Raw genomic sequence first — 23451 nt, forward strand, 5'->3', positions numbered from 1 at the left:
CCGGGTTAGAAGGAGTCGGGCATGACCTGGATTTGAACCCCAGCCCAGAAGGATGGCTGCACGCTTAATGCTTTTTAACAGACCACAAAGTTGCTTTATGGAGCATCTCAACTCTGTTCTCCCTGAAGGGAGCCTCCATACCAGTCCATCGGGTCGTAGATAACCCATGCCAAAATACCAAGATTTGGCACTTCCTGCACAAAGCCTACCTTTGGCCAACGGGTTACTGGGACGGGTCAGCATCCTGAATCCAGCTAAGGTCCAGCTCAGGAGGGAGTCTGGCTAAGACCCAAAGGAAGAAACTCATGGAGATGATCTTGGCTGAATCGGATTCCTTGGACTCATTTTGCAATGTTGTGAGATATGTCATGTCTGGAACTGTTTTGATTTGCTCCCCCACAACAGTCTCACTTTCTCATGTTGACCCTTGTAAAAACTTAATTGTCCATCTCTATAATAGAGGGTGTTCACCCTTTTTTTCTTTTCCGACCACCGCTGATACACAGATTTTGCTTATTTAAAGGTTCTGGGCATTCCTATTTTGGCTTAGAGGCAAATCAAGTCAAAGATTCAACCGATATTGGCAACTTCGCCATTTCTGCCAGTCAGCTGTGGGTGGACTGTGGCATGACAAGAATTCTATATACTATCTGTACAGCATCACAGGGGCAAAGCTTAAACATTGAAATGTAAAAAATATGTAAAAATATGTAAAACTCGCCTCATAATTCACATTTGTCATTCAGGTCAGTAAGGACCTGGGATAGAACCAGAAAGATGCTTAAAGATAGTCCTTGAGTTACAACTGTGATTGAGCCCCAAATTTTATGTTGTTCAGCGAAACATTGGTTAAGTGAGATTTTGCCCCATTTTAAGTCCTTTCCTGCCAGAGTTGTTAAGTGAATCATTGCAGCTGTTAAAGTTAGTAAGACGGGTTGTGAAGGGAGCCTGGCTTCCCCACTGACTTGGCTGGTCAGAAGGGGGTTGGGCTAGATGACCTCCACAGTCCCTTCCAACTCGGTTAACCTGTTATATCTGTTAAAGGTTTCAAAAAGGGGATCCCAAGACGGCAATCGTCATAAAGGTGAGTCAGTGGCCAAGCATCTGAATTTTAATCACTTGACCATGGGGATGCTGGTAAGGGTGAAAAACGTTCCTAATCCCGCCCCTTTTTAGCACCGTTGTAACTTCGAACGGTCACTAAATGGACTGTCGTAAGTCGAGGACTACCTGTACACAGCCGTGACTCCCCCCCCCACTCCTTATTCTGAAGAATCCATCTGGGGGAAAAAAGGAATTTAGCTTTTATTTGATGGTTCAGGTGAGAAGTCCAATTCTCGTCTCGGGTTCAGGAATCCGTTTGAAGGCTAGAAAGTCATCCCATCCGCATGGCGTCGTTTGGCCCTCTCTATTCACCAATGGGGAAGCAGGGGTCGATCCCCGCCTCACCTAGGCTTTCTTCACGTACCTCTCCAAACGAGGTGGGCACACAGGGCTCGAAATAACCGTCAAAGGTCTCTTCCTCCCGAGGCCTTGTTGCACTGAGCTCGCTTAAGGGGATTTCATTCCTTCTGGTTAAAAACTGAGAAAAATACGGTAGGTTCCTATTGGGAAGCAAGGGTTTCTTAACCCTTCCTAGGCTGACCAGGAAACGGTGCGTGGGGGACTCGTAAACGTCGAAGGCGTTTTTGAGCAGCGTGTGTTTAAAGACGCAATCCTCTTCTCTGAAGGAAGACTAAAGGAGACACAAACAGAAAACACCAAAAGACAAACCAAAGGTCAAGGCCGAGGTAAAAATCAACCACATCTTACAGTGGAAAAATTCCGACGGCGCACTTGGGTGTCGAATATTTCCCAAATATAAATACATTTTCTAAACGTACCCTTGGGTCCCCATCTTTGTGCCAGACATCCAAGTTCTCCATAGAATAATGACAACATGCTGCAGATGTCCTAGGACGGGGGTGTCAAACTCAAGGCCTGCGGGGCAGAATCAGCCCACCCCTGCTCCTCGTTTTCACAAATTGGCCCGAAAAACCACCCTGAAAACAGGCCGAAAACAGCCAGCAGTGCCCCGTGCCCCGTTTTGGCAGGAGGGTGCTTTAGGAGGCACCCATCCCTCCCCCAGCCACCCCCCCGCCACTGGCCCACATAGAACTACAATGCTGATCCAGCCCTTGAAGAAATCCACTTTGACACCCCTGTCCTAGGAGGAAAGTGTGAGCACCAATTCACCTCATGTTACGTCACAAACATGCCCCAGTCCCAAATCGAAAGGAATTGAGTATGATAGGATTTTCTTCTTCCACTTGCTAGACCAAGAAACCTACTTCAACTCTCATAGCACAAGTTCTTAATGGCTTGGCTGCACTAGGAAAGGAATCCAAATAACCCCAAATAAATATTAGGACTCACCGATCCAAAGAGATTTCCTTTACTGTCCATACAAAGGTTGAGTCTGCTCTTCGCACCAATGATACATACAAGGCCTGCGCTTACGGCTTTGATTATCAAAGCGCCTGGAAGCGAATGGGTTAAATATTAGAAGGGCTCTTCATACATACGTGAAGCCAGAAATAGCAGCCTCCCATAATAGAATACTATTATCTGATGCCTTCCCACTCTTCCCAAATTCTGGCCAATGGTGGCAAAACATTTGCCCATAGATTTGGTCAAACAAGAAAACTCTCTTTTTAATGACCCTGTAAATCCCTTAATTCAGGGAAGAGTTGGAGCAACTGGATGGAGTTGAGCATTTACTGGCCAGATGCCCTTCCTGACGCCAGCCCGGAGTTCACAACAGATATCCTAGGAGAGAAATACCTGCCGCTATCTAGGATCGAACTCTCAACTTCCCGAGTTGGAGGTGAGCGTTTTCACTACTCGGCAACTAATCCGTGGGATGACTTGCCTTCAGACGTTGTTTTTGCTCCAGCCCTGGAGGCTTTTAAGAAGTGATTGGACAACCCTTTGTCTGAAATGGTCTAAGGTTTCCTGCCTGAGCATGGGGTTGGACTAGAAGACCTCCAAGGTCCCTTGCAACTCTGTTATTGAATTCCTAGCATTCTGGAGCCTCCAGGGGTGATCCTGGATGTGCCCCCCGACTTCCCTCCCTCCAGCACCAGCCAACTCTGCAGATCCTCCGGGGACTTACTCTCCGCGGTCTGGGATGAACTGCCGTCCACTCGCCCATCAGGATGGATCTGCAGGTGCAAGCCCTTTTTCTGGCTAGAGGTGTAGAGGTGTACCACGTCATCGGAGTTGGACCAGTTGGGGAAGGCGACCGCAAGACCCCAGCCACAGGCACCCAAGGGCAGCAGGAGCTTGAGGACGCGTAGAAGCACTGGATCCAGGATGGGGCCCATAGTTCTTGGCTTGGAAGATGCAGGACCTGAAAGGCGATCCTGGTTCTTCTCCTTTGCTGACCACTTGCCAGTGCTGGGAGCCTTGCCCCTTTGGCCCTGGTTTTATGCAGGACGGTTGTGGGGTGGGAGGATGGACGGATGGAAGGGGAGGCGGGAGAGAGGAAGGTTACACCCACTTCCAAAACCATCAGATCGTGAAGGGACTCATGATGGTTTCTCAACCAATGCTCTGCAGTTGCTACTGAGAATTAAAACAATTGTGCAGTCTTGGGTCACCTTGCGTTGCCCAATAAAATTACTTGCTCTAATGTGAATCATTGATGCATTCCGATGCTTGTGGGCATTTGATTTGTACCGTGATAATTCTGTTGTGAGACCTAGTCCACCAATAAAAAAAGATGTTGAGACTCTAGAAAGAGTACAGAGAAGAGCAACCAGGATGATTAGGGGACTGGAGACTAAAATATATGAAGAATGGTTAGAGGATCTGGGCATGGCTAGTCTAGTAAAGAGAAAAACCAAAGGAGACAAGATAGCAGTCTTCCATTATTTGAGGGACTGCTACAGAGAGGACGAGGGGGTCAAGCTATTTTCCAAGGCACATGAAGGCCAGACAAAGAATAATGGATGGAAACTGTTAGGAATATAAGTCACCTAACCGCTATTTGGGTTAGAAATATATAAACCAGGATAAACATTTTCAAACTGTATCTTTAAGAGCATGCTAAAAACTGCGATTGGGTGTGGTTTCTCAAATGGCCATAAGATGGAGCCAGAAACCTGGTTTATCTTAGGCCTTAGTCTCAGAAGAGAGTGTGAGTGTATCTGTTTCCTTCTGTTGGAAAATGTTGCCTGTTATGTCCTGAGGACTCAAGGAGTTCTCACTCAGGTCCACTCACGTTGTGTGGGCGTTATTCCCCCATTCCCATTGGTCAGTTCTCCCCAGCAGCCAGCTATAAAAGCAGGCTGCGGGGTCCAACTGGCTGCTGATTGCTGCGAGTCAGTTCCAGGCTTGGCAAGCACGGTCAGCCCTTTATTTGTAAAATAAAGTACTGTTGCACTCATGCTCTGGTTCAGCCTCTCATTGCTCAAACTTAACACTGGCGACGAGGGTGGGATGGCTACCAGAAGCACCTTGCAACCGCTGAGTCACTAGCCACCGATCTACAGCCCAGAGAGAGCGATCGGCTGGCAACAAGGGAAACGCTGATCCGCAGCCAGAGAGAGCGGTCAGCTAGCGAAACGAGCGATCAAAAAGAGCAAACGCAGATCCGCAGCCAGAGAAAGCGGTCTGAGTCAAATAGTTAGAAGCGTCTGTAGCCGCTTGTTAGCCTCGCTACGGGGAAAGTGAAGCGCTGCGAGCCGCAGCCGCTCTGCATTTGGCGCGAAATTCAAACGGGTGTCATTTGAATTTTGAGCCAGTAGGAATCACAGCACAGCGCTGTAGAGAGTCACTAACGCCCACTTTTTTGGCGCGAATCAAGACACCTCCAACGGCTAGCAGCCAACGTGGTAACCCAGAGAGAGAGAAAGAGAGGGTAGCAAAAACCTCTCCAGAGCTGATATCACTAGTAACTCACGGCGTTCGTAGTCCCAGAGAGATTTCTCCCGCAGGTAGCCCAGCCGTTCCAGCACCATGAGTTCCAATCCAGTATTCCGGCGTTTAAACCAGACGAAGAGAAGTGGGAATCGTATAAGAACCGTTTCAATCATTACATCGATGCGGTCGGCCTGTCGGATGCGGGAGAGCATCGGAAAAAATCCTATTTCCTAATCTACTGCGGAGCCACCGTTTACGATACCGCTGCAGCACTCGTGGCGCCGAGAGAATTAAAAACGTTCCGTGGTCCGAGTTGCTTGAGATCCTCACAAACCACTACGCTCCCAGGCCTTCACAAATCGCCAGGAGGTTCACGTTCCGAATGAGGAAGCAATCAAGTAAGGAGACCATCAACCAATATATGGCCGCCCTCAGAACAGCAGCCCTGCACTGCGGGTTTGGAACATACCTGGAGGACATGCTCCTCGATCAATTGGTTTGTGGGGTCAAGGATCTCAACCTACAGAGGCGACTGCTAGCTAAAAGACCTCAACCTCGCGCAAGCGTAGAGGAGGCCCTAGCAGCCGAGCTAGCAACGAACTCAGCCACCGAAATTCAGGGCCCAAGCGCCAAGCTAGCAGCGTTCCCAGTCCATTCCGAAGAGGTGGAAGCGGAGGAAGGCCACAACGATGAGCGATGTCCATCGCCTCACCAATGACAGACGGTCGCAGGTAGGGGCCAAACAAGAATACACCGGTCCACCCAAGCACATCACCCTGTGCCTAGCCTGTGGGGATCACATCAAAGGGCCACCTGCAAGTTTAAAGGAGCCGTTTGCAACAACTGCCATAAGAGGGGCACATTGCGAGAGTCTGCCAAGCCCCCAAAGCGCTGCACAAAGACCCCGTCCTCGCACTCGGGACCACAGAGGCAAGTATTAAACTGTCGCACGCACCGCCTTGCCAGGCGTACTTGCCACTCTGTTAGTAAAATTTCTCTCTCCGTTTCCCTAGAAGGTAAACCGTGCCACATGGAGGTTGACACAGGGTCAGCGCTCTCAATAATCTCGTGGAACACCCTCAAGAGACTCCACCCCAGCCTATCTACTACCCGGCTTCAGAGATGCCAGTTCGGTCTGAAGGACTACCAGGGAAGGCCATTCCCGTGATCGGCAGAGGCAAGTTCTTTGTCAGTTTTAGAGCTTTTAAAGGCCACCTACCTCTAGTGGTAGTTAACGGCAATCTACCCACCTTATTGGGGCTCGATTGGTTTCCCCACCTCGGCCTAGGGTTAACAGGAGTCCATGCTGTCTCAACCTCAGACACTGACTCCTTATTCGCTGACTACGCAGATGTGTTCAGCGAGGAGCTGGGGTGTTATAATGGAACCCCCATCTCAGTTCACCGTTGACCCCCAGGCAGTCCCAATCAGATTAAAACCACGTAGAGTTCCATTTGCTATTCGACCAAAACTAGACGCTGAATTGGATAAACTACTAAAACAAGGGGTCATTGAGCCAACAGATTTCGCCAAGTGGGAGACGCCCATTGTCACACCCCTCAAAAAAGATGGTAGCCTGAGAATTTGCTCGGACTACAAGACAACAATCAATAAATATTTACAAGTTAGCGCCTACCCCGTGCCGTCATTCAGCACTTATTGCACACATTCGAACCGGGCAGTATTTTTGCTAAATTGGACATGTCTCAAGCATATCAACAGTTCCCTGTTGATAACCAAACAGCGGAACTTCAGACCATCGTCACTCACAGGGGTGCCTTCCGATGCAAGCGTCTCCAATTTGGCGTAAGTGTTGCCCGGGTATTTTTCAATCCCTCATGGAGCGGATTTTACAGGGCCTCCCTGGTGTAGTACCCTACTTCGACGACATCTTGGTCTCGGCCAGGGACAGACCCCAACTCTTCCAGAGAGTGCGAGCAGTGTTAGAGAGGTTCAGACAGCATGGCCTCAAGTTAAAAAAAAGAAAAATGCGCCATTGCCACTAGACAGGTGGACTTTCTGGGTTATAAAATTGACGCCTCTGGCATTCACCCCCTGGAGTCCAAGGTCAGGGCGATCCACGAAGCTCCCACACCGACCTCCAAAACGGAACTACAAGCTTTCTTGGGACTCCTAAACTTTTATGCATCCTTTTGCCCCATAAAGCCTCAGTAGCCGAACCCCTACACAGATTACTAGACAAAAAGTCACCGTGGCACTGGGGGCACAAAGAAGACCAGGCGTTTAACGCCGTCAAATCACTACTTACGTCAGAGGCAGTGCTCATCCAATTCGACCCCAACCTTCCTTTAGTACTGGCAGCAGACGCATCCCCTTTTGGAATTGGGGCGGTCCTTAGTCACCGACTCGCCAATGGCGCCGAGGCCCCCATCGCCTTTTTTCTCCAGGACGCTCTCGGCCACGGAGCGAAATTACAGCCAAATAGACAAGGAAGCCCTAGCAGCTGTTGCAGCCGTGAAAAAGTTTCACGAATTCCTTTTGGCCACTTCTTGAACTGGTCACCGACCATAAGCCCCTCCTGGGCCTACTGGCCGGCGACAAACAGACACCTCAAGTCCTCTTCCCTCGGATGACAAGGTGGATGCTTTTCCTAGCGGCCTACTCATACAAACTTATCCACCGCCCGGGCAAAACTCTATCCAACGCTGACGCACTCAGTCGCTGCCCTTACCCGCTCCGGCTGAAGACCCAGCTCCTGTCAATGCCATTTTTGAAATCACCCAGTTGGACCTGCCCATCACCGCCCTTGACATCGCCGCCAAAACCAAGGCAGACCAAACGCCGCCCAGGTGCTCGACTGGGTGAGGAGGGGGTGGCCGGGAGGCAATGTTGATAACAAATTCGCACCCTTTAAGACTCGCATGCAGGAGCTGTCCAGTTTGCAGGGTTGTCTACTGTGGGGCACTCGAGTGGTCATCCCAACCTCGCTGCGTACCCGAGTCCTGGAAGCGTTGCACGAGGACACCCGGCATTGTGAGAATGAAGGCGTTGGCACGCAGCTACGTGTGGTGGCCGGGTCTAGACGAGGACATTGTCAATTGGGTAAGTTCCTGCAGCATTTGCCAGGAATCCCGTCCTGCTCCCCCATCGCCACCCCTACCAGATGGGAGAGCGCCAGCGCCCTTGGTCTAGAATCCATATCGATCTGGCCGGCCCCGTGCATGGAAAGATGTTCCTAGTGGTCGTGGACGCTTATTCCAAGTGGATAGACGTGGCGCAGCTATCCACGACCACCACACTAGCAATCACCAACGTGTTAACGCGCCTGTTCATTACCCATGGACTACCCAACTCCTTGGTCTCCGATAATGGCCCACAGTTCGCATCAGTAGAATTCAGCCGTTTTGCAGCCAACCTAGGCATTCGCCACATTTTCACAGCCCCAGTTCACCCTGCGAGTAATGGGTTGGCTGAAAGGGCCGTCAGGACCACCAAAGAGGCCCTCGCTAGGTTTGGCAGAGATGACTGGCACCACAAACTCTCACGGTTCCTGATGAGCCAGCACTCAACCCCCTGTGCAGTCACCAATAAGTCCCCAGCGGAACTTCTGATGGGCCGGCGCCTGAGGACTGTATTAGATAGACTGCACCCACAATACTGCCCTGACTCTCCCCTCGCTTCCACTTCGGGGTTAGACATTTTATGTTACAGGAGCCGATATTCGCAAGGAATTTCGCTGGGGACCCACTTTGGATTCCGGGCGAGGTCATTGCCGTCACCGGGCCGAGATCATATAGAGTCAGGCTGGAGGATGGTCGCGTCTGGAGGAGACACATAGACCAACTCAGAAGGCGCCTCAGCAACCTCGCAAACAAGAATCCAGAGTCTCCAGTCGAGGGGGAACCGTCCCATCCGCCACCCAGCCACACCGCACCCAGTGACCAGTCTGCGCCAGCGGTCGTTCCGGTCAGCCCAAACTCGGACAACAGCGCCCAGAGAGTTGATCAACCGGATCCAACCCACGAGAGTTTGACTCCAGAAACCAACCCGGTGGTTTCCGAGGATGCCCAGTCCAGAGAGAGTGTTGGCGACACTATGCCAGCTCAACCGTCACAGACTGATACCGAACAGTCAGACAATGTTCCCGAGTTGCGCCGCTCCGTGCGCCAACACAAACCCCCCATCTACCTCAAGGACTATGCGTGTTCGCATCTGGGGGGAAGGGGTGTTATGTCCTGAGGACTCAAGGAGTTCTCACTCAGGTCCACTCACGTTGTGTGGGCGTTATTCCCCCATTCCCATTGGTCAGTTCTCCCCAGCAGCCAGCTATAAAAGCAGGCTGCGGGGTCCAACTGGCTGCTGATTGCTGCGAGTCAGTTCCAGGCTTGGCAAGCACGGTCAGCCCTTTATTTGTAAAATAAAGTACTGTTGCACTCATGCTCTGGTTCAGCCTCTCATTGCTCAAACTTAACATTGCCGTTCCTCCATTTTTCCTAATTGACTGATATTTCTGGATTTGATGTAAGTCTGATACTGAACTGTTTTTTGACACTGGACTTTGATATTTGGATTATCCCTGGATTGAAAAACTGACTGATTTACCTGTGAATGATTTTGGATTGCTTGTTTGGACTTTGCTTAATGTTTCTGGAAGTAAAAACCTACATTTACTGTACAGTGTATCTGTGTGCTGTATGTGTATTATTCAAACACTACTCTCAAATACGTCTCCCTGTATGCGTTCATTCTCCTAACGGGGAATTACCTCAACAGAAACTGATCCAGGAGAGATTCAACTAAGAAATAAGGAGACATTTTCTGATTGTGAGAACAATCAACCATTGGAACAGAAGTTTCCTTCAGAAGTTGTGGGAGCTTCATCCCTGGAAGCTTTCAAAAAAGAGACTGGACAGCCATCTGTTAGAAATGGTGTAGGGTCTCCTGCTTGGGTGGGGGGTTGGACTAGATGACCTACAAGGTCCCTTCCAACTCTGTTAATCTGTATCTGTATCTGTATTATTCATGGAGGTAAGAGAACGTGTTTCTCTGTAACATGGAGACCGAAGGCACGAGTCTTTATGTCGCATATGAACACTCCAGAGGTGGTCTTCAGCAGGTTCTGACCAGTTCTGGAGAACCGGTAGCAGAAATTTTGAGTAGTTTGGCAAACCAGCCAAAACCACCTGTGACTGGCCCTGCCCTCAGCTCTTCTCTGCCTCCCATTGAGTCCCAGCTGATCGGCTGGGGCTTCTTTGGTTGCCCTGCACAGGAGAATGGAGCTGGAAAGCAGGTTAGTGGGGTGGGGAGGGAATGAGGATTTTGTAGCATCCTTCCCCTGCCACGCCCACCAAGCCATGCCCATCAAGCCACGCCCACAGAACCGATAATAAAAAAAATTGAATCCCACCACTGGAACACTCAAATATAAGTTTATGGGTATTAGATGTCGTATAACAGACATGTCAAAGACAAACAAGGTGTAACACTTCACCAAGGGATGCTTGTAGAAAGTGCAATTAGATCAATCAAGCTATTTTTCTCCATCTCTTTTCCAATGACAAGGCCCTCCTGGTTTGGAGGAAGGTTCCTGAGCTGTGCCAAAAGGAGCCTCAAACGTTGACATTCAACATCTAGCTTTTCCTAGGTAGAAAATATATACCTCCCAATATCTTTGCTTTGCATGACGGTGATTCTTAATTTCAGATATGGAGATCTGGTCAGGACTGAACGGGAAATATTTGTCGCAGCTAAAATTACATCATAAAACATAGACACACAGGGCTGGCAAGAGACACACTGAGATCCTCTGGCCCAGCCCCATGCTCACGGCCGGAGCCTTATTCCATCCCAGACAATTGGTTGTCTGCTCTATTTTTTAAAACTCCCAGTGATGGAGCACTCACAGCCCCAATATGCAAGCCATTCTACATTAATTGTTCCCACTGTCAACAATTTTCTCCTTATTGAGGCTTCCGGTTTGAGCTTCTTCGGCGACAGACCGAAACCTCGTCTCTGCAAGGCTTCGATCCGTGCTCGCCGCTGGAGCGCCCCAAGCCAGCTGTTTCGGGGCTAAGCAACCCTGTAGAGGTGGTGAAGAAGGGGGAGACTGCCTGCAGGGTTGAGGAAAGTCGCATCTCTCCTCCCCATTGGCCATTACTCCCTTTCCCGAAGGCGATTGTAGCGGTGGTCAGAAATGGCCATCACAAAGAAGAACTTGACCGGAAGAGAATGTGCAGGAGGAAGATAAGAAGAGAAAGTTTTGGTTGACCGGGTCAAACAACAAATAAGCAACAAATAAGGTACCCTGGAATTTAAATTTAATAATATTGTTCCCAAAGAAGATTTTGAAGTTGTGAAGGAGAGAGAGAACAGAAAGGATTAGGTTTTTTTTTTCTTCCCTTCCTTATATTGACAGCTAAGAGGCTTAAGCAAGAAATTGAAAAAAAATCCACTTTGACATTAATAGGCATCTAAGCTGAAAATAAAAGTCAAAGGGATAATAAAGATTTCTAGATATTTAAAAGTTTTTAAAAGCAGGAAAGGAGAAAAAAAAGAATAAAAGGGCAGGATCTGGAAAAATGGAGGAGACTGCCTTGAACTAAGGAATGGAACTGTAACTAAAAGGAACTTACAGTGAAATTTTAACAAGATTCCTCAAAGATACATCTTAATTGAAACTTGGTAACAAAATAATAGAACCCCAGGAAGAGAAAATGGAAAAAAGAAGCAGAAAGAAACAGCCTTGGAGTATTTGGATTACTTGGTGATTTTTGGTTTTTGCATCTGGATGACTAAAATTAACCGGGTGGTTGTTTAAAAGTCTTTAAAATGGTATCACTCTTAGAAGAACTGAAAATGGAACTTAAAAAATGGAAAGAAGATGCACAAGAAGGGAGAGGTTCTTTTGGCTTCATATTTCAATTCTTAGAAATGGAGATCTGGAACTATGAGAAACAACAAGAACGCTTGCAGAACAAGAAGATTGGGACAAAGAAGAAGCCATCTTTAATGATCAAATAATTTTAAGTGGGGGGAAAAAAGAAAAGGGGGTAAAGAGAGTGAAAGGTTTAAGACTAACCAAAAAGAAGAAGAAGAATTTGAAAGGTAAGTATAATATTAGAAAGCAACAGAAGAGGGGATTACAAGGAAAGGAAAAGAAGTTGTAAAAGACAGAAACAAGAAATGGAGAAACAGGGAAAAGATATAAGGATTGTAACCATAAGCTTGTTTAGAGATAATGGGTGAAAATTTAATTGCAAAAGGGATTCTGCAAACGTACATAAGATAGCATTGTTATATTATAAACAGAAATAATTTTAGAAAATATGATTAAAATGATGGATAAAATATTTACTGTAATGTAGTTGAATGTTTGGTAATAAATAAATGAATTAAAATGATTGAGAGAATTAAATGGGAACATTTTTAATTATTAGTAATGATTGATAAAAATATAAGTGAGAAATATGGGGAAAAAAGAATTAACTATGGAAAGTTTATAAGTGTTCCCAAGGAAGTATGATATTTAATTGAAAATAAATGTTAAAGATGTTAAGATTTTAATGAATATTAATGATAGAATTGAATTGGAATGGAATGTGTGCTTTATTTACATATATATATTTAATTTTTTTTCTTTTTAAGAATATAGTGTGTATTTTAAGAATGTACCAAGCAGAATTCGATTGGAAGTTATGTATTATATTGAATGCTATAATCTTAAAGGTATACATTGAAGCTTAAATAAGAGTTTGAATGGATAAAATTAAAAGATATAAAGGTGGCATACTCCAATTGGTAACTACGGGGAAAAATTTGTTTAATAAGAAAAGATAATATGAAATTGAAACAGGACAGACAAAAGTATAACTATAACGATTTGATTGAGATGAGATAATTAAAATGAAGTTGAGAAAATTAAAAGAGGGAAAAAACTATGTAGAAAATATAAAACGGTAATAAGATATGGAATAGAATATAAAAATGAGCATGAAATTGAGTTTGGTGTCTGTATGAAGAAGTGATAACCTGGGACCATGCTATTTTCAAAAAAGATGTTTTATTTGTATTTTGTTTTTGTGAAAACCCAAATAAAACTTTCAAAAAAACCCCAATTTTCTCCTTATTCTACTTTGGATCTCTCTTTAACAACTCTCTTTAAAATACAGGCTGAATAGTCAAGACCTTGTTGATGATCCAAGCTCTGTAAAGGACCTTGGAATACTCATCTCTAATGGTCTAAGTTCTAGAGCCCGCTGGAACTACATAGCCAAAAAGAGTTGTTAACCTAATCTTACGTAGCTTTTTCTCTGGTAATATCACACTACTAACTAGAGCATACAAAACATTTGCTAGACTAATACTTGAATACAGCTCATCAGTCTGGAACCCACATTACGTATCTGATATTAGCACAGTTGAGAAAGTCCAGAAATATTTCACAAGAAGAGTTCTCCACTCCTCTACTCATTGCAGAATACCTTATGCCACCAGACTTGAAATTCTACAACTAGAAAACCTTGAATTACGCCATCTTCGGTCTGATCTAAGTATGGTATATAAAATCATACATTGCAATGTCCTACCTGTCAATGAATACTTCAGCTTCAACCATAACAGCACAAGAGCACACAATAGATACAAACTCAAGGTTAACCGCACCAAACTTGATTGCAGGAAATACGACTTCAGCAACAGAGTGGTCAATGTCTGGAATACTCTACCTGACTCTGTGGTTTCTTCCCCAAACCCCCAAAACTTTAACCTTAGACTGTCTACTATTGACCTCACCCCTTTCCTAAGAGGTCTGTAGGGGGCGTGCATAAGCGCACCAATGTGCCTACCATCCCTGTCCTATTGTTTCTTTTATTTTTTATTTTTCTTATATGTATCCATGTATTCATAACTATGTTTTTATTTATACCTATTATCTTGTAAGCAATTGACAAAAATAAATAAATAAAACCCATCAATTCTTGGCTGACCTCTAGTGCCCTATAGGATAATAAGTCAACCCCCTCTTCTCTGTGACAGCCCCTGAAATATTGGAAGACAACTATCATGTCACCCCTACTTTTTCTCTTTGATAGGACACATTGCTTGGATAATTGCAGCAGTTTCTATCTGTTGCACTACTGGTTTGGTGATTGTGCGTGTGCAGGTTTCCCCCCACCAGCTAAGGCCTGTAGCACCAATCAGCTGAGAGGATAAAGAAGACCAAAGTGTGTGGGAGGGCCATCCTGCACATTTCTCTTTTTCCTCCTTTCAGCTAATCGTCTGAGGCTTTTTTTACTATCAGTTCGTCTGAACCGGTCCAAACCGGTAGCATACCACCACTGGATAGTTGGTTTTGCTTCCTTCCTTTACATTGACAAGAAGACCAACTGCACTGTTGTGTTCACAGCCATGAAGCCCACACATGAAGGCCCTTTTGGTTTGACAACACAGGGGAAACCGCTGTCTTCTTCCTTCTTTCTATTAACACACTTCTTAATGACAAAACTTGCAAGCTGCAACGATCCCACTGGGACATAAGACAAAGTGTTTGTACTTAGAAGAAGAAAAGGCTTTTTCAGGATCATTGCGCTCTGGGCTCCACGCTCTGAACTACCTGAACATTTCCTGTTACCTGAACATTTCCTGTTTCCAGGTAAAAAAATGTCCTACGAACCAGGGGATTTTTCTGCTTCTGGTTCAGAAGCTGGATCAGAGGTGGCATTCAGCAGGTTCTGACCAATTCTGGAGAACCGGTAGTGGAAATTTTGTATAGTTCGGAGAACCGGCAAATACCACCTCTGACTGGCCCCGCCAACCCCACCTATTCTCTGCCTCTCATTGAGTCCCAGCTGATCGGGTGGGTCTTCTTTTCTTGCCCTGCACAGGAGAACAGAGCTGGAAAGCAGGTTAGTGGAATGGGGAGGGAATGGAGATTCTTCAGTATCCTTCCCCTGCCACACCCACCAAGCCACACCCAAAGAACTGGTAGTTAAAAATTTGAACCCCACCACTGGGCTGGATGCACAGTTGACAAGTCTGCAAAAGTCCCATTGTGCTGGATATTGAGGTGCATAGCACTTCCTCCTTTCCCCTTTCCACAAGGGTGGAAAGATCTTGGGTGGGATTTGGGAATCGGTAACAGAGCAGAGAATAATTTCACAAGACACAAGGATGGCCCTGCTTGGAACCTGGAAATCTCCGCAGTGAATTAAACCAGGAACATTTAATAAAGACACTTTTCCTTCTTGAAAAACATGAAACATTTATTTATTTATTTATTTTGTAAATTTTATTGGTTTTTAAAGACAAACATAAACAAACAAAACATAAAAACATCAAACTTTCTTCCATAAGTATACAAGCAGTGTGCTGGTTGGTTTACAAATTTTTTTGTGCGTCCATTTCGTGGTCTTCAGTTACAGTTACATTGCATAATAGCTCATATTATCAATCAAAAATTGAATACCCTAGTATCATTATTAATCAATCATTTGACAATAATTTTATTCCTTTATATTTTGCGAGATAACCCTAATTTACTTAGTTTATTTTATAACAATTCATATAATCCTTCCAAATCTATACTAAAAACATTTTGTAGATATAATAATAAAAAAGAAAAATATATCTTTATATATTTATTATTTTCTAAAGTTCTACATATTTCATTATTGTATTTTATTATCTAGCCATTGATAGAAAAAGTCCCAAATTTTATAAAATTGTTTATCCTCTTGTTCTCTAATTTCAAATGTCAATCTACTCATTTCAGCACAGGGCGGAGCTGGCGTCGTGACGATACGGCATGTGATCTCGGAGGTCTGAGATCGCAGCCGATATCTTTGCCCCTGGACGGTCCAAACGGATCTAAACCGTCCCGAAGAGATGGTGAAAGTGAGGAGCACATCCTGCTGATCCCAGGGATACCACAAAGTCCCTGGTAGATCCAGGAGAAGCTCGTCTTGCCAGCGGAAGAGAGGCAGCCATTAAAGCTGCTGAAGTTGGGATAGCTCCGAAACGGAAGAGAACAGAAAGAGAAAGTGTGCTGGTTTGGTGAGAACTTTTTTATTCTAAGATTTGAAAGGACACCCTAAAGAAAAGAAAGAATCTGTAAAAGTTTTGACAGAAGTGATTAAGCGGCGATTTTAAATGGAAATGTCAAAGTAAGGCTTTGTTGTTGTTTTTTCATTGCTGGATTTCTATATGCAATTTTGTATTTTGGAACTGGACTGGTTCTTTTTTTATTTATACCTATCTTTTCTTCTCCTTTTTGATTTTATAATATATTAGGCTGAGTTCTTTAATTCTAGTTTTCCCATATACATACATATATGCTAGGTTCCCTTTATTACTTATATATATATATATATATATATATATATATATATATATATATATATATATATTCCTTTTTTTGGTAATTTTTATTACATTTTGCTTGGGAAAGGAGGGGGAAAGTGAGAGCAAAGAAACTTTGTAACACTGCCAACTAAAGGCTTGAAATGCTCTATTTCCTGTGATCAGACGAAGCTGAGAAAGCTGAGAAAGAAAGAACTGAGACTCCTTTTCAAGGACATTGCTGTGTGATAAGATAGAGGAAAGAGCACGGGAGATTGTTATTGCAGGTGTTCTTCTGGATTTCTATCAACAATTGGAGCCTGGTGTTGAAGCTTATGAAAAGAAAAACATGAAACATTTATTTTGTCTTCCTCATGAGACAGAATTGGAGGGGGCCAGAATAAGAAACGTCATGAATACTGATAAATATGTCTTCAATATGTAAATAATCCAAATAAATAGATAAATAGAAGCATACATATATTGCATTCTCATTGTCTGATTCTTTTCCAGGAAGTCCTTGTGAACAATTCCTATCAAAGCACCCCTATTTCTTTAGGGTACATACATCCCAATTGGGACCTTCAATAAAAACATTACAATGTTCATTATAGTTGTTAAGTGGGTCACACCGGATTTTATAATCTTTTTTTTTGCCCTAGCAAATCATTGTAAACTAATTCGTGTGGCTTCCTCCTATTCGCTTTGCTTGACCTGGATTTGAACCCCAGCCTGGAAGGATGGCTGCCCCCTAATGCCTTTAACAGCCACAAAGCTGCTTTATGGAGCATCTCAAGTCCATTCTCCCAGAAGGGAGCCTTAGGTTCCCATCCCCCTCTATCTGGTTGTAGATAGCCCATGGCAAGATTTGGCATTTCCTGCACAAAGCCCTACCTTTGGCCAACAGGTTGATAGGATGGGTCAGTATCCTGAATCCAGCTAAAGTTAGTCATGAGAGGGTTCTACTGAGATCCAATGAGATCATCCTAGCTGACTTGGATAACTTCTACTCATTTTGGGATATTGTGAGATATTAGGTCACGTCAGATGCTGTTTTGGCTTGCTCCTCCACAACAGTCTCATTTTCACATGTTTCCCCTTGAACAAAAATAAATTGCTCATCCTTTGTTCACCCTATTTTCTTTTTCTACCACTGTTGATCCCCAGATTTTGCTTATTTAAAGGGTCTGGGCATTCTTTTTTGACTTAGAGTCTAATCAAGTCAAAGATTCAACCGATATTGGTAACTTCGCCATCTCTGTCAGTCAGCTGTGGGTGGACTATAGCATGACAAGAACTCTATATACCAGGGGTCTTTAAACTTGACAGCTTTAAGACTTGTGGACTTCAACTCCCAGGATTCTTCCTCCTGTCATGTTAGCTCAGGAATTCTGGGAGTTGAAGTCCACAAGTCTTAAACTTGCCAAGTTTGAAGACCCTTGGTATATACTGTCTGTACAGCATTACAGGGGCGAAGCTTAAACATTGAATTGTCGATAGAACAAAAAGATATAAAACTCACCTCATAACCCACGTATGTCAGTCAGGTAGGTAAGACCAGGGAATAGAACCGGGAAGACACCTAAAGATAGTCCTTGAGATACGATGAACAATTGAGCCCCAAATTTATGTTGCTCAGGAAAACATTTGTTAAGCGAGCTTTTGCCCCATTTTAAGTCTTTTCCTGCCAGAGTTGTTAAGTGAATCACTGCAGCTGTTAAGTTAGGAACACAGCTGTTAAGGGAGCCTGGATTCCTCACTGATTTGGCTCATCAGATGGTCGCCAAGGGGGATCACATGTCCCGGCAACCATCACAAACACAAGTCAGTGGCCAAGCATCTGAATTTTGATCACGTGACCTCGGGGATGCTGGTCAGGGTGGAAAACATTCCTAAGTTTCTTCCCTCCCTTTTTTTAGCGCCGTTGTAACTTTGAATGGTCACTAAATGAACCTGTTGTAAGTTGAGGATTACCTGTATACAGCCATGACCTCTCCCTTATTCTGAACAATTCATCCCCCCACAAAAAACGGAATTTAGCTTTCTTTGATGGTTCTCGTCTCGGGTTCAAGAACCTGTTCGGGGGCTCTTAAATTTTCCATTCAGAATGGCATTCAATGGATCTCTGTCTTCCTCCCTGTCCATGAGGCAGGGGTGGATGCTGCCATGCACAAATGGTATGTCTTCCGGCATCTGTCCTGCCAAAATGCCCCCACAGGGGTTGGAGGCATCATGGTCCCTGGTGTCTTCTTCCCGAGGCTTTGGCGTGATGAACTCGCTTAAGGGGATTTCATTCCTTCGGGTTAAAAACTGAGAAAAACGCGGTAAGTTTGTGTTGGGAGCCAGTTGTCCCTTCACATTTCCTAGGCTGACCAGGAAATGGTGCGTGAGGGACTCGTAAACGTCGAAGGCGTTTTCGAGCAGCGTGTGTTTAAAGACGCAATTCTCAATGCTGAAGGAACGCTAAAGGAGACACAAACACAAAGTAAAGGTGACCAAAAGAGAAACCAAAGGTCAAGGCAGCGTTGAAAATCAGCCATGCCTTACAGTGAAAAATTCCTACACCACACTTGGGTGTCGAATATTTCCCAAATACTTGTTCTTTCTCCTCGTTTAGGATATTTGGTTTCACCATTCTTACATCTCCAAAGAGTCTGATTTGCAAAGGATGCAACCACCAAGTTTGGTATGCTGAACGCGCATTTAAAAAGCTTTCAGATTTGATAGAACCTGACAAATGTCTACACTCCTGAAGACATGGTGACTTGCTATTTTGGGAGGGTTAGGTAGGCCTCAAACACAGGATTGTCTTCAAAACCTCCCTCATTCATATTCAGAATATGAATACCATAGAGAAAAAGGGGTCAAGCTATTTTCTAAAGCACCTGTAGGCCAGACAAGGAATAAGGGATGGAAACTGAAGAAGGAGAGATTTAACTTGGAATGAGGAGAAACTTTTTGACAGGGAACAGAAGTTGCTTTCAGAAGTTGTGGAAACTTCATTACTTGAGACTTTCAACAAGAGATTGGACTGCCATTTGTCAGAAATGGTGTAGGGTCTCCTGTTTGGGCAGGGGGTTGGACTAGATGACCTACATGGTACCTTCCAACTCTGTTAATCTGTTAATGTATCATGTTCAGGGGTGGGATTCTACCGGTTCGGAACAGTTCTATAGAACCGGTTATGATTCTGCGCGGTTCAGAGAAACAAATCATGCCCCGGGCTGGCCCCGCTCTTCTCCACCCGTCCCTCCCCTCCCCTCCCCTCCCAGTCAGTCCTTATCATGCATGCGTGACATCGCCCTCATGCCTGACATCGCTGACTGCATTCCAGTCACTCCTTTAAGGTATTTCTTTCTTTTTCCCCTCCTGACGATCAGCTCTTCCGATGATCAGCTGTGGCGGGATCCCCCTCACTGTCTTACTGCTTCACCCAGGAGACTTCCTGAGGCCCAGGAGGCCCAAAAATGGAGCAAGGTGGGGGCACACCCAGGAAGCTTCCTGGGAGGAAAAATGCCCCCAGGAGGCTTCCCTGAGGCCCAGGAGGCCCAAAAATGGAGCAAGGTGGGGGCACACCCAGGGAAGCTTCCTGGGAGCAAAAATGCCCCCAGGAGACTTCCTGAGGCCCAGGAGGCCCAAAAATGGAGCAAGGTGGGGGCACACCCAGGGAAGCTTCCTGGGAGCAAAAATGCCCCCCGGGAGGCTTCCCTGAGGCCCAGGAGGCCCAAAAACAGAGCGTGGGGGTGGTCTGCGCGCTCCACCAGGCTTCGTTTTTGGCCTTCCTGGACCCCAGGGAAGCCTTCTGGGAGCCGAAATGCCCCCCCCCCAGAGGTTTTGCTGTAGCCCAAAAGGCAAAAACATGGGGGGCTGAAAAAAAGAAGAAGCCACGCCCACCCAGTCACATGCCCTTGCCTATGTAGCCATGCCCCCAGAACTGGTTGTTAAAAAAATGGAATCCCATCCCTGATCTTGTTCCTTCCTTTCCCCACTGTTGTGGGAAAGGTGTTTTGTTTTGTTTTTTACAGAAATTGCAGGACATAAAGAATACACGGTGCACTTATCTAATCTCATAAATGTTGCTCAAGCCTGATGTGATGACCCAGGGTGGGATACAAAACCAAGACAGTCACAGAAAACAGGTGAAGCCCCTTTTATTCTTTCACTTTGCTTCCAAGCTCCGAATGTTCTTGTTGGAAGACAAAAAACTCCCTTGCAAACTGTTACAAGAAGAAGGAAAAAAGCAACACAAACCAGGCAAGATAAGGGCTGGAGGACGTCCACAGATAACACACACTGAGAAGGACACCAAACTCAGAGAGAAACCATAAACTAAAGATATTTCCACACTTTGTTTGCATGTTTGCCCGTACGTAAGTCTGTTATTCAGTTGTCTCAGCTTATTCAGTTGTCGCAGCTGCAGCCCATGAAGAGGATCAAGGCCCTCTCCTCCCCAGTAGACCACATCTTTCCCTTATCCTCTCCTCCTTGTGTTCCCTAGGATGAAGAGAGCCTGCGTCCTCCTCTGACTGCCCAGCCGGCCTCTGCCCTTCCCCAGCCTCCTCCACCACCTCCGGAGTCACACTTCCACTCCTTGTTGGCTGTTCCTCCTGTCCCTCAGAGTAAGTCTCCACCAGGGGCATGACACCTGAAGTTCTCCATAGAATAATTACAACATGCTGTGGATGTCCTTCCTGGGAGGAAGATGGGAGCACCAATTCACCTCATGTTATGTTACCGTAACTCCAGGCAAAGGAATAACCATGCCCCAGTCTTAAACTAAAACGAATTGAGTATGATAGAATTTTCTTCTTCCTCTTGCTAGACCAGAAACCTACTTCAACTTCAACTCTCATAGCACAAGTTCTTAATGGCTTGGCTGCACTAGGAAAGGAATCCAAATAATCCCAAATAAATATTACGACTCACCGATCCAAAGAGATTTCCGTTACTGTCCATACACAGGTTGAGTTTGCTCTTTGCACCGATGATCCTTACATGGCCTGCACTTACAGTTTTGATTATCACAGCACCTGGAAGTGAAAGGATTAAATATTAGGAGAGCTCTTCATACATATCTGAAGCCAGAAAAAGCAACCTCCAATAGCAACTTCAAATATCAGAATATTATTATGTGATGCCTTCCCAGTTTTCCCAAATTCTGGCCAATTGTGGCAATATATTTGCCCACAGTCAAAAGGTTAAACTCTCTTTTTAATGACCCTGTAAATCCCTTAATTCAGGGAAGAGTTGGAGCAACTGGATGGAGTTGAGCATTTACTGGCTGGATGCCCTTCCTGGCACCAGCCTGAAGTTCACAACAGATATCTTTTTTTTTTTGCATCCTAGGAGAGAAATACCTGCCACTATCTAGGATCGAACTCTCAACTTCTTGAGTTGGAGGCGAGCATTTTCACTACTCGGCAACTAATCTGTGGGGTGACTTGCCTCCAGAAGTTGTGGGATGATTGCTCCAGCCTTGGAGGCTTTTAAGAAGAGATTGGACAAACTTTTGTCTGAAATGGTCTAAGGTTTCCTGCCTGAGTGGGGGGTTGGACTAGAAGACCTCCAAGGTCCCTTCCTTTCCATTGAATTCCTAGCACTTTGGAGCCTCCAGGGTGTGTGTGATCCTATCATGCACCTGTTCGAATCTGACTCTGAGGGAGAGGAGGAACAGCCAACAGGGAGTGGCAGTGTGGCTCCGGAGGTTGTGGAGGAAACTGGGGAAGGGCACAGGCCAGATGGGCATTCAGAGGAAGATCCAGGCCCATCCCCTCTCCATCCTAGGGCATGCAGGGAGGAGTGGATAAGGGAGAAACATGAGTGGCGTGGTCTATGGGGGAGGAAGGGGGCCCTGATCCCCTTCATGGGCTGCAGCTGGGAGGACTTTTTAAAAGGACAAACTGCACATGGCCCAGTGCTGGAAACAAAGTGTGAAAATATTTCTAGTTCGTCAGTTCTTATCTGAGTTCTTCCCAGTATGTGCATTTTGATATCTGTGGACATCTTCAAGCCCTTATCCTGCCTTGTCTCATTAATTGCTTCAGTGTGGTTTGTGTTGTGTTTCCTACTTATAAGTGTTATGTGTTTTGAGTTTGCATGGAATTTCTTCCATTTCGCAACTGTTTGTGAGGGAGTTTTTTCTCCAGTGAATGATAATTGGACCTTTAAAGCCAAGTTGAAGGAATTAAAGGGACTTCACCTGTTGCTTTTCGATCCCACCCCGGGTCATCACAGATCCTGGACATGCCCCTCTACTCCCCCATACCTCCCTCAGCAACCCACTGCACAGCTCTGCTGAGGACTTACTGTCCACGGTCTGGGACGGTGTGCGGTCCACGCGTCCATCAGGAAGGATCTGCAGGTGGAAACTTCTCATGTTGCCCTCGGCGGTGTACAGGTGCACCAGTTCGTCGCTGTTGCTCCAGATGGGGGAGCCGACCACGGGACCCCAACCACAGGCAGGAAGCAGCAACAGGAGCCTCAGGACACGGAGAAGCAACGGAGCCAGGACAAGGCGCATGGTGCTTGCTCGGCTTGGAAGATTCAAGAGCCGAAAGCTGATCTTGGTTCCCTCCTTTGCTGACCACTCACCCTTCAGCCCTGGCTTTATGCCGGATGACTGTGGGGAGGACAGGCAGAAGGGGTGGGTGGGAGAAAGGAAAGTACACCCACTTCCAAAACCATCAGATCATGAAGGGACCAGAGATGGTTCTTCAACCAATGCTTTGCAGTTGCTCCTGAGAATTAAAATGATTGTGTACTCTTGGGTCACCTTGCATTGGCCAATAAAACTATTTGCTCTAATGTGAATCATTGATGCGTTCCGATGCTTGTGGGCATTAGATGTGTACCATGATAATTCCGTTATGAGACCTAGTCTATTATTCATACAAGAACACAGAACAGATACAAACTCAATGTAAACCGCTCCAAACTTGATTGCAGAAAGTATGACTTCAGCAACGGAGTGGTCAATGCCTGGAATGCACTACCTGACTCTATGGTTACATTCTCTAACTAATCCCCCACTCCTTTAACCTCAAACTATCCACTATATTGACCTCACCCCATTCCTAAGAGGCCTGTAAGGGGCGTGCATAAGTGCACCATCGTGCCTCCCGTCCCTGTCCTATTGTCCCCACTTATTCGTACCTATTTCCTGTATTCTTACTCATGTTTATACTTATACCTATTATCTTGTAAGCGATTGACAAATCAAATAAATAAAATAAAATAAATTCATGGAGGTAA

At 45.6% G+C, this 23451-nt stretch overlaps 2 protein-coding genes across 2 annotated transcripts; both read right to left on the reverse strand.

The window, feature by feature from the left end:
* Positions 1-722: 722 nt before the first annotated feature.
* LOC113433182 (fibroblast growth factor 23-like) lies at positions 723-3365 on the reverse strand. Its single transcript, XM_026695631.1, has 4 exons — positions 3155-3365; positions 2416-2519; positions 1469-1735; positions 723-758 (listed from the first exon to the last, which is right to left on the reverse strand). The coding sequence occupies exons 1-4, from the start codon at positions 3363-3365 to the stop codon at positions 723-725; spliced, it is 618 nt and encodes a 205-aa protein (XP_026551416.1).
* Positions 3366-18267: 14902 nt separating this feature from the next.
* Positions 18268-22720, reverse strand: LOC113433118 (fibroblast growth factor 23-like). The gene is made up of 3 exons (XM_026695507.2): positions 22507-22720; positions 21127-21230; positions 18268-18663 (listed from the first exon to the last, which is right to left on the reverse strand). The coding sequence occupies exons 1-3, from the start codon at positions 22718-22720 to the stop codon at positions 18268-18270; spliced, it is 714 nt and encodes a 237-aa protein (XP_026551292.2).
* Positions 22721-23451: the final 731 nt, after the last annotated feature.

Source organism: Pseudonaja textilis, chromosome 5 (genome assembly GCF_049901715.1).
Source record: "Pseudonaja textilis isolate UNSWEBS1 chromosome 5, rPseTex1.2, whole genome shotgun sequence".
NCBI classification, from domain to species: Eukaryota; Metazoa; Chordata; class Lepidosauria; order Squamata; family Elapidae; genus Pseudonaja; species Pseudonaja textilis.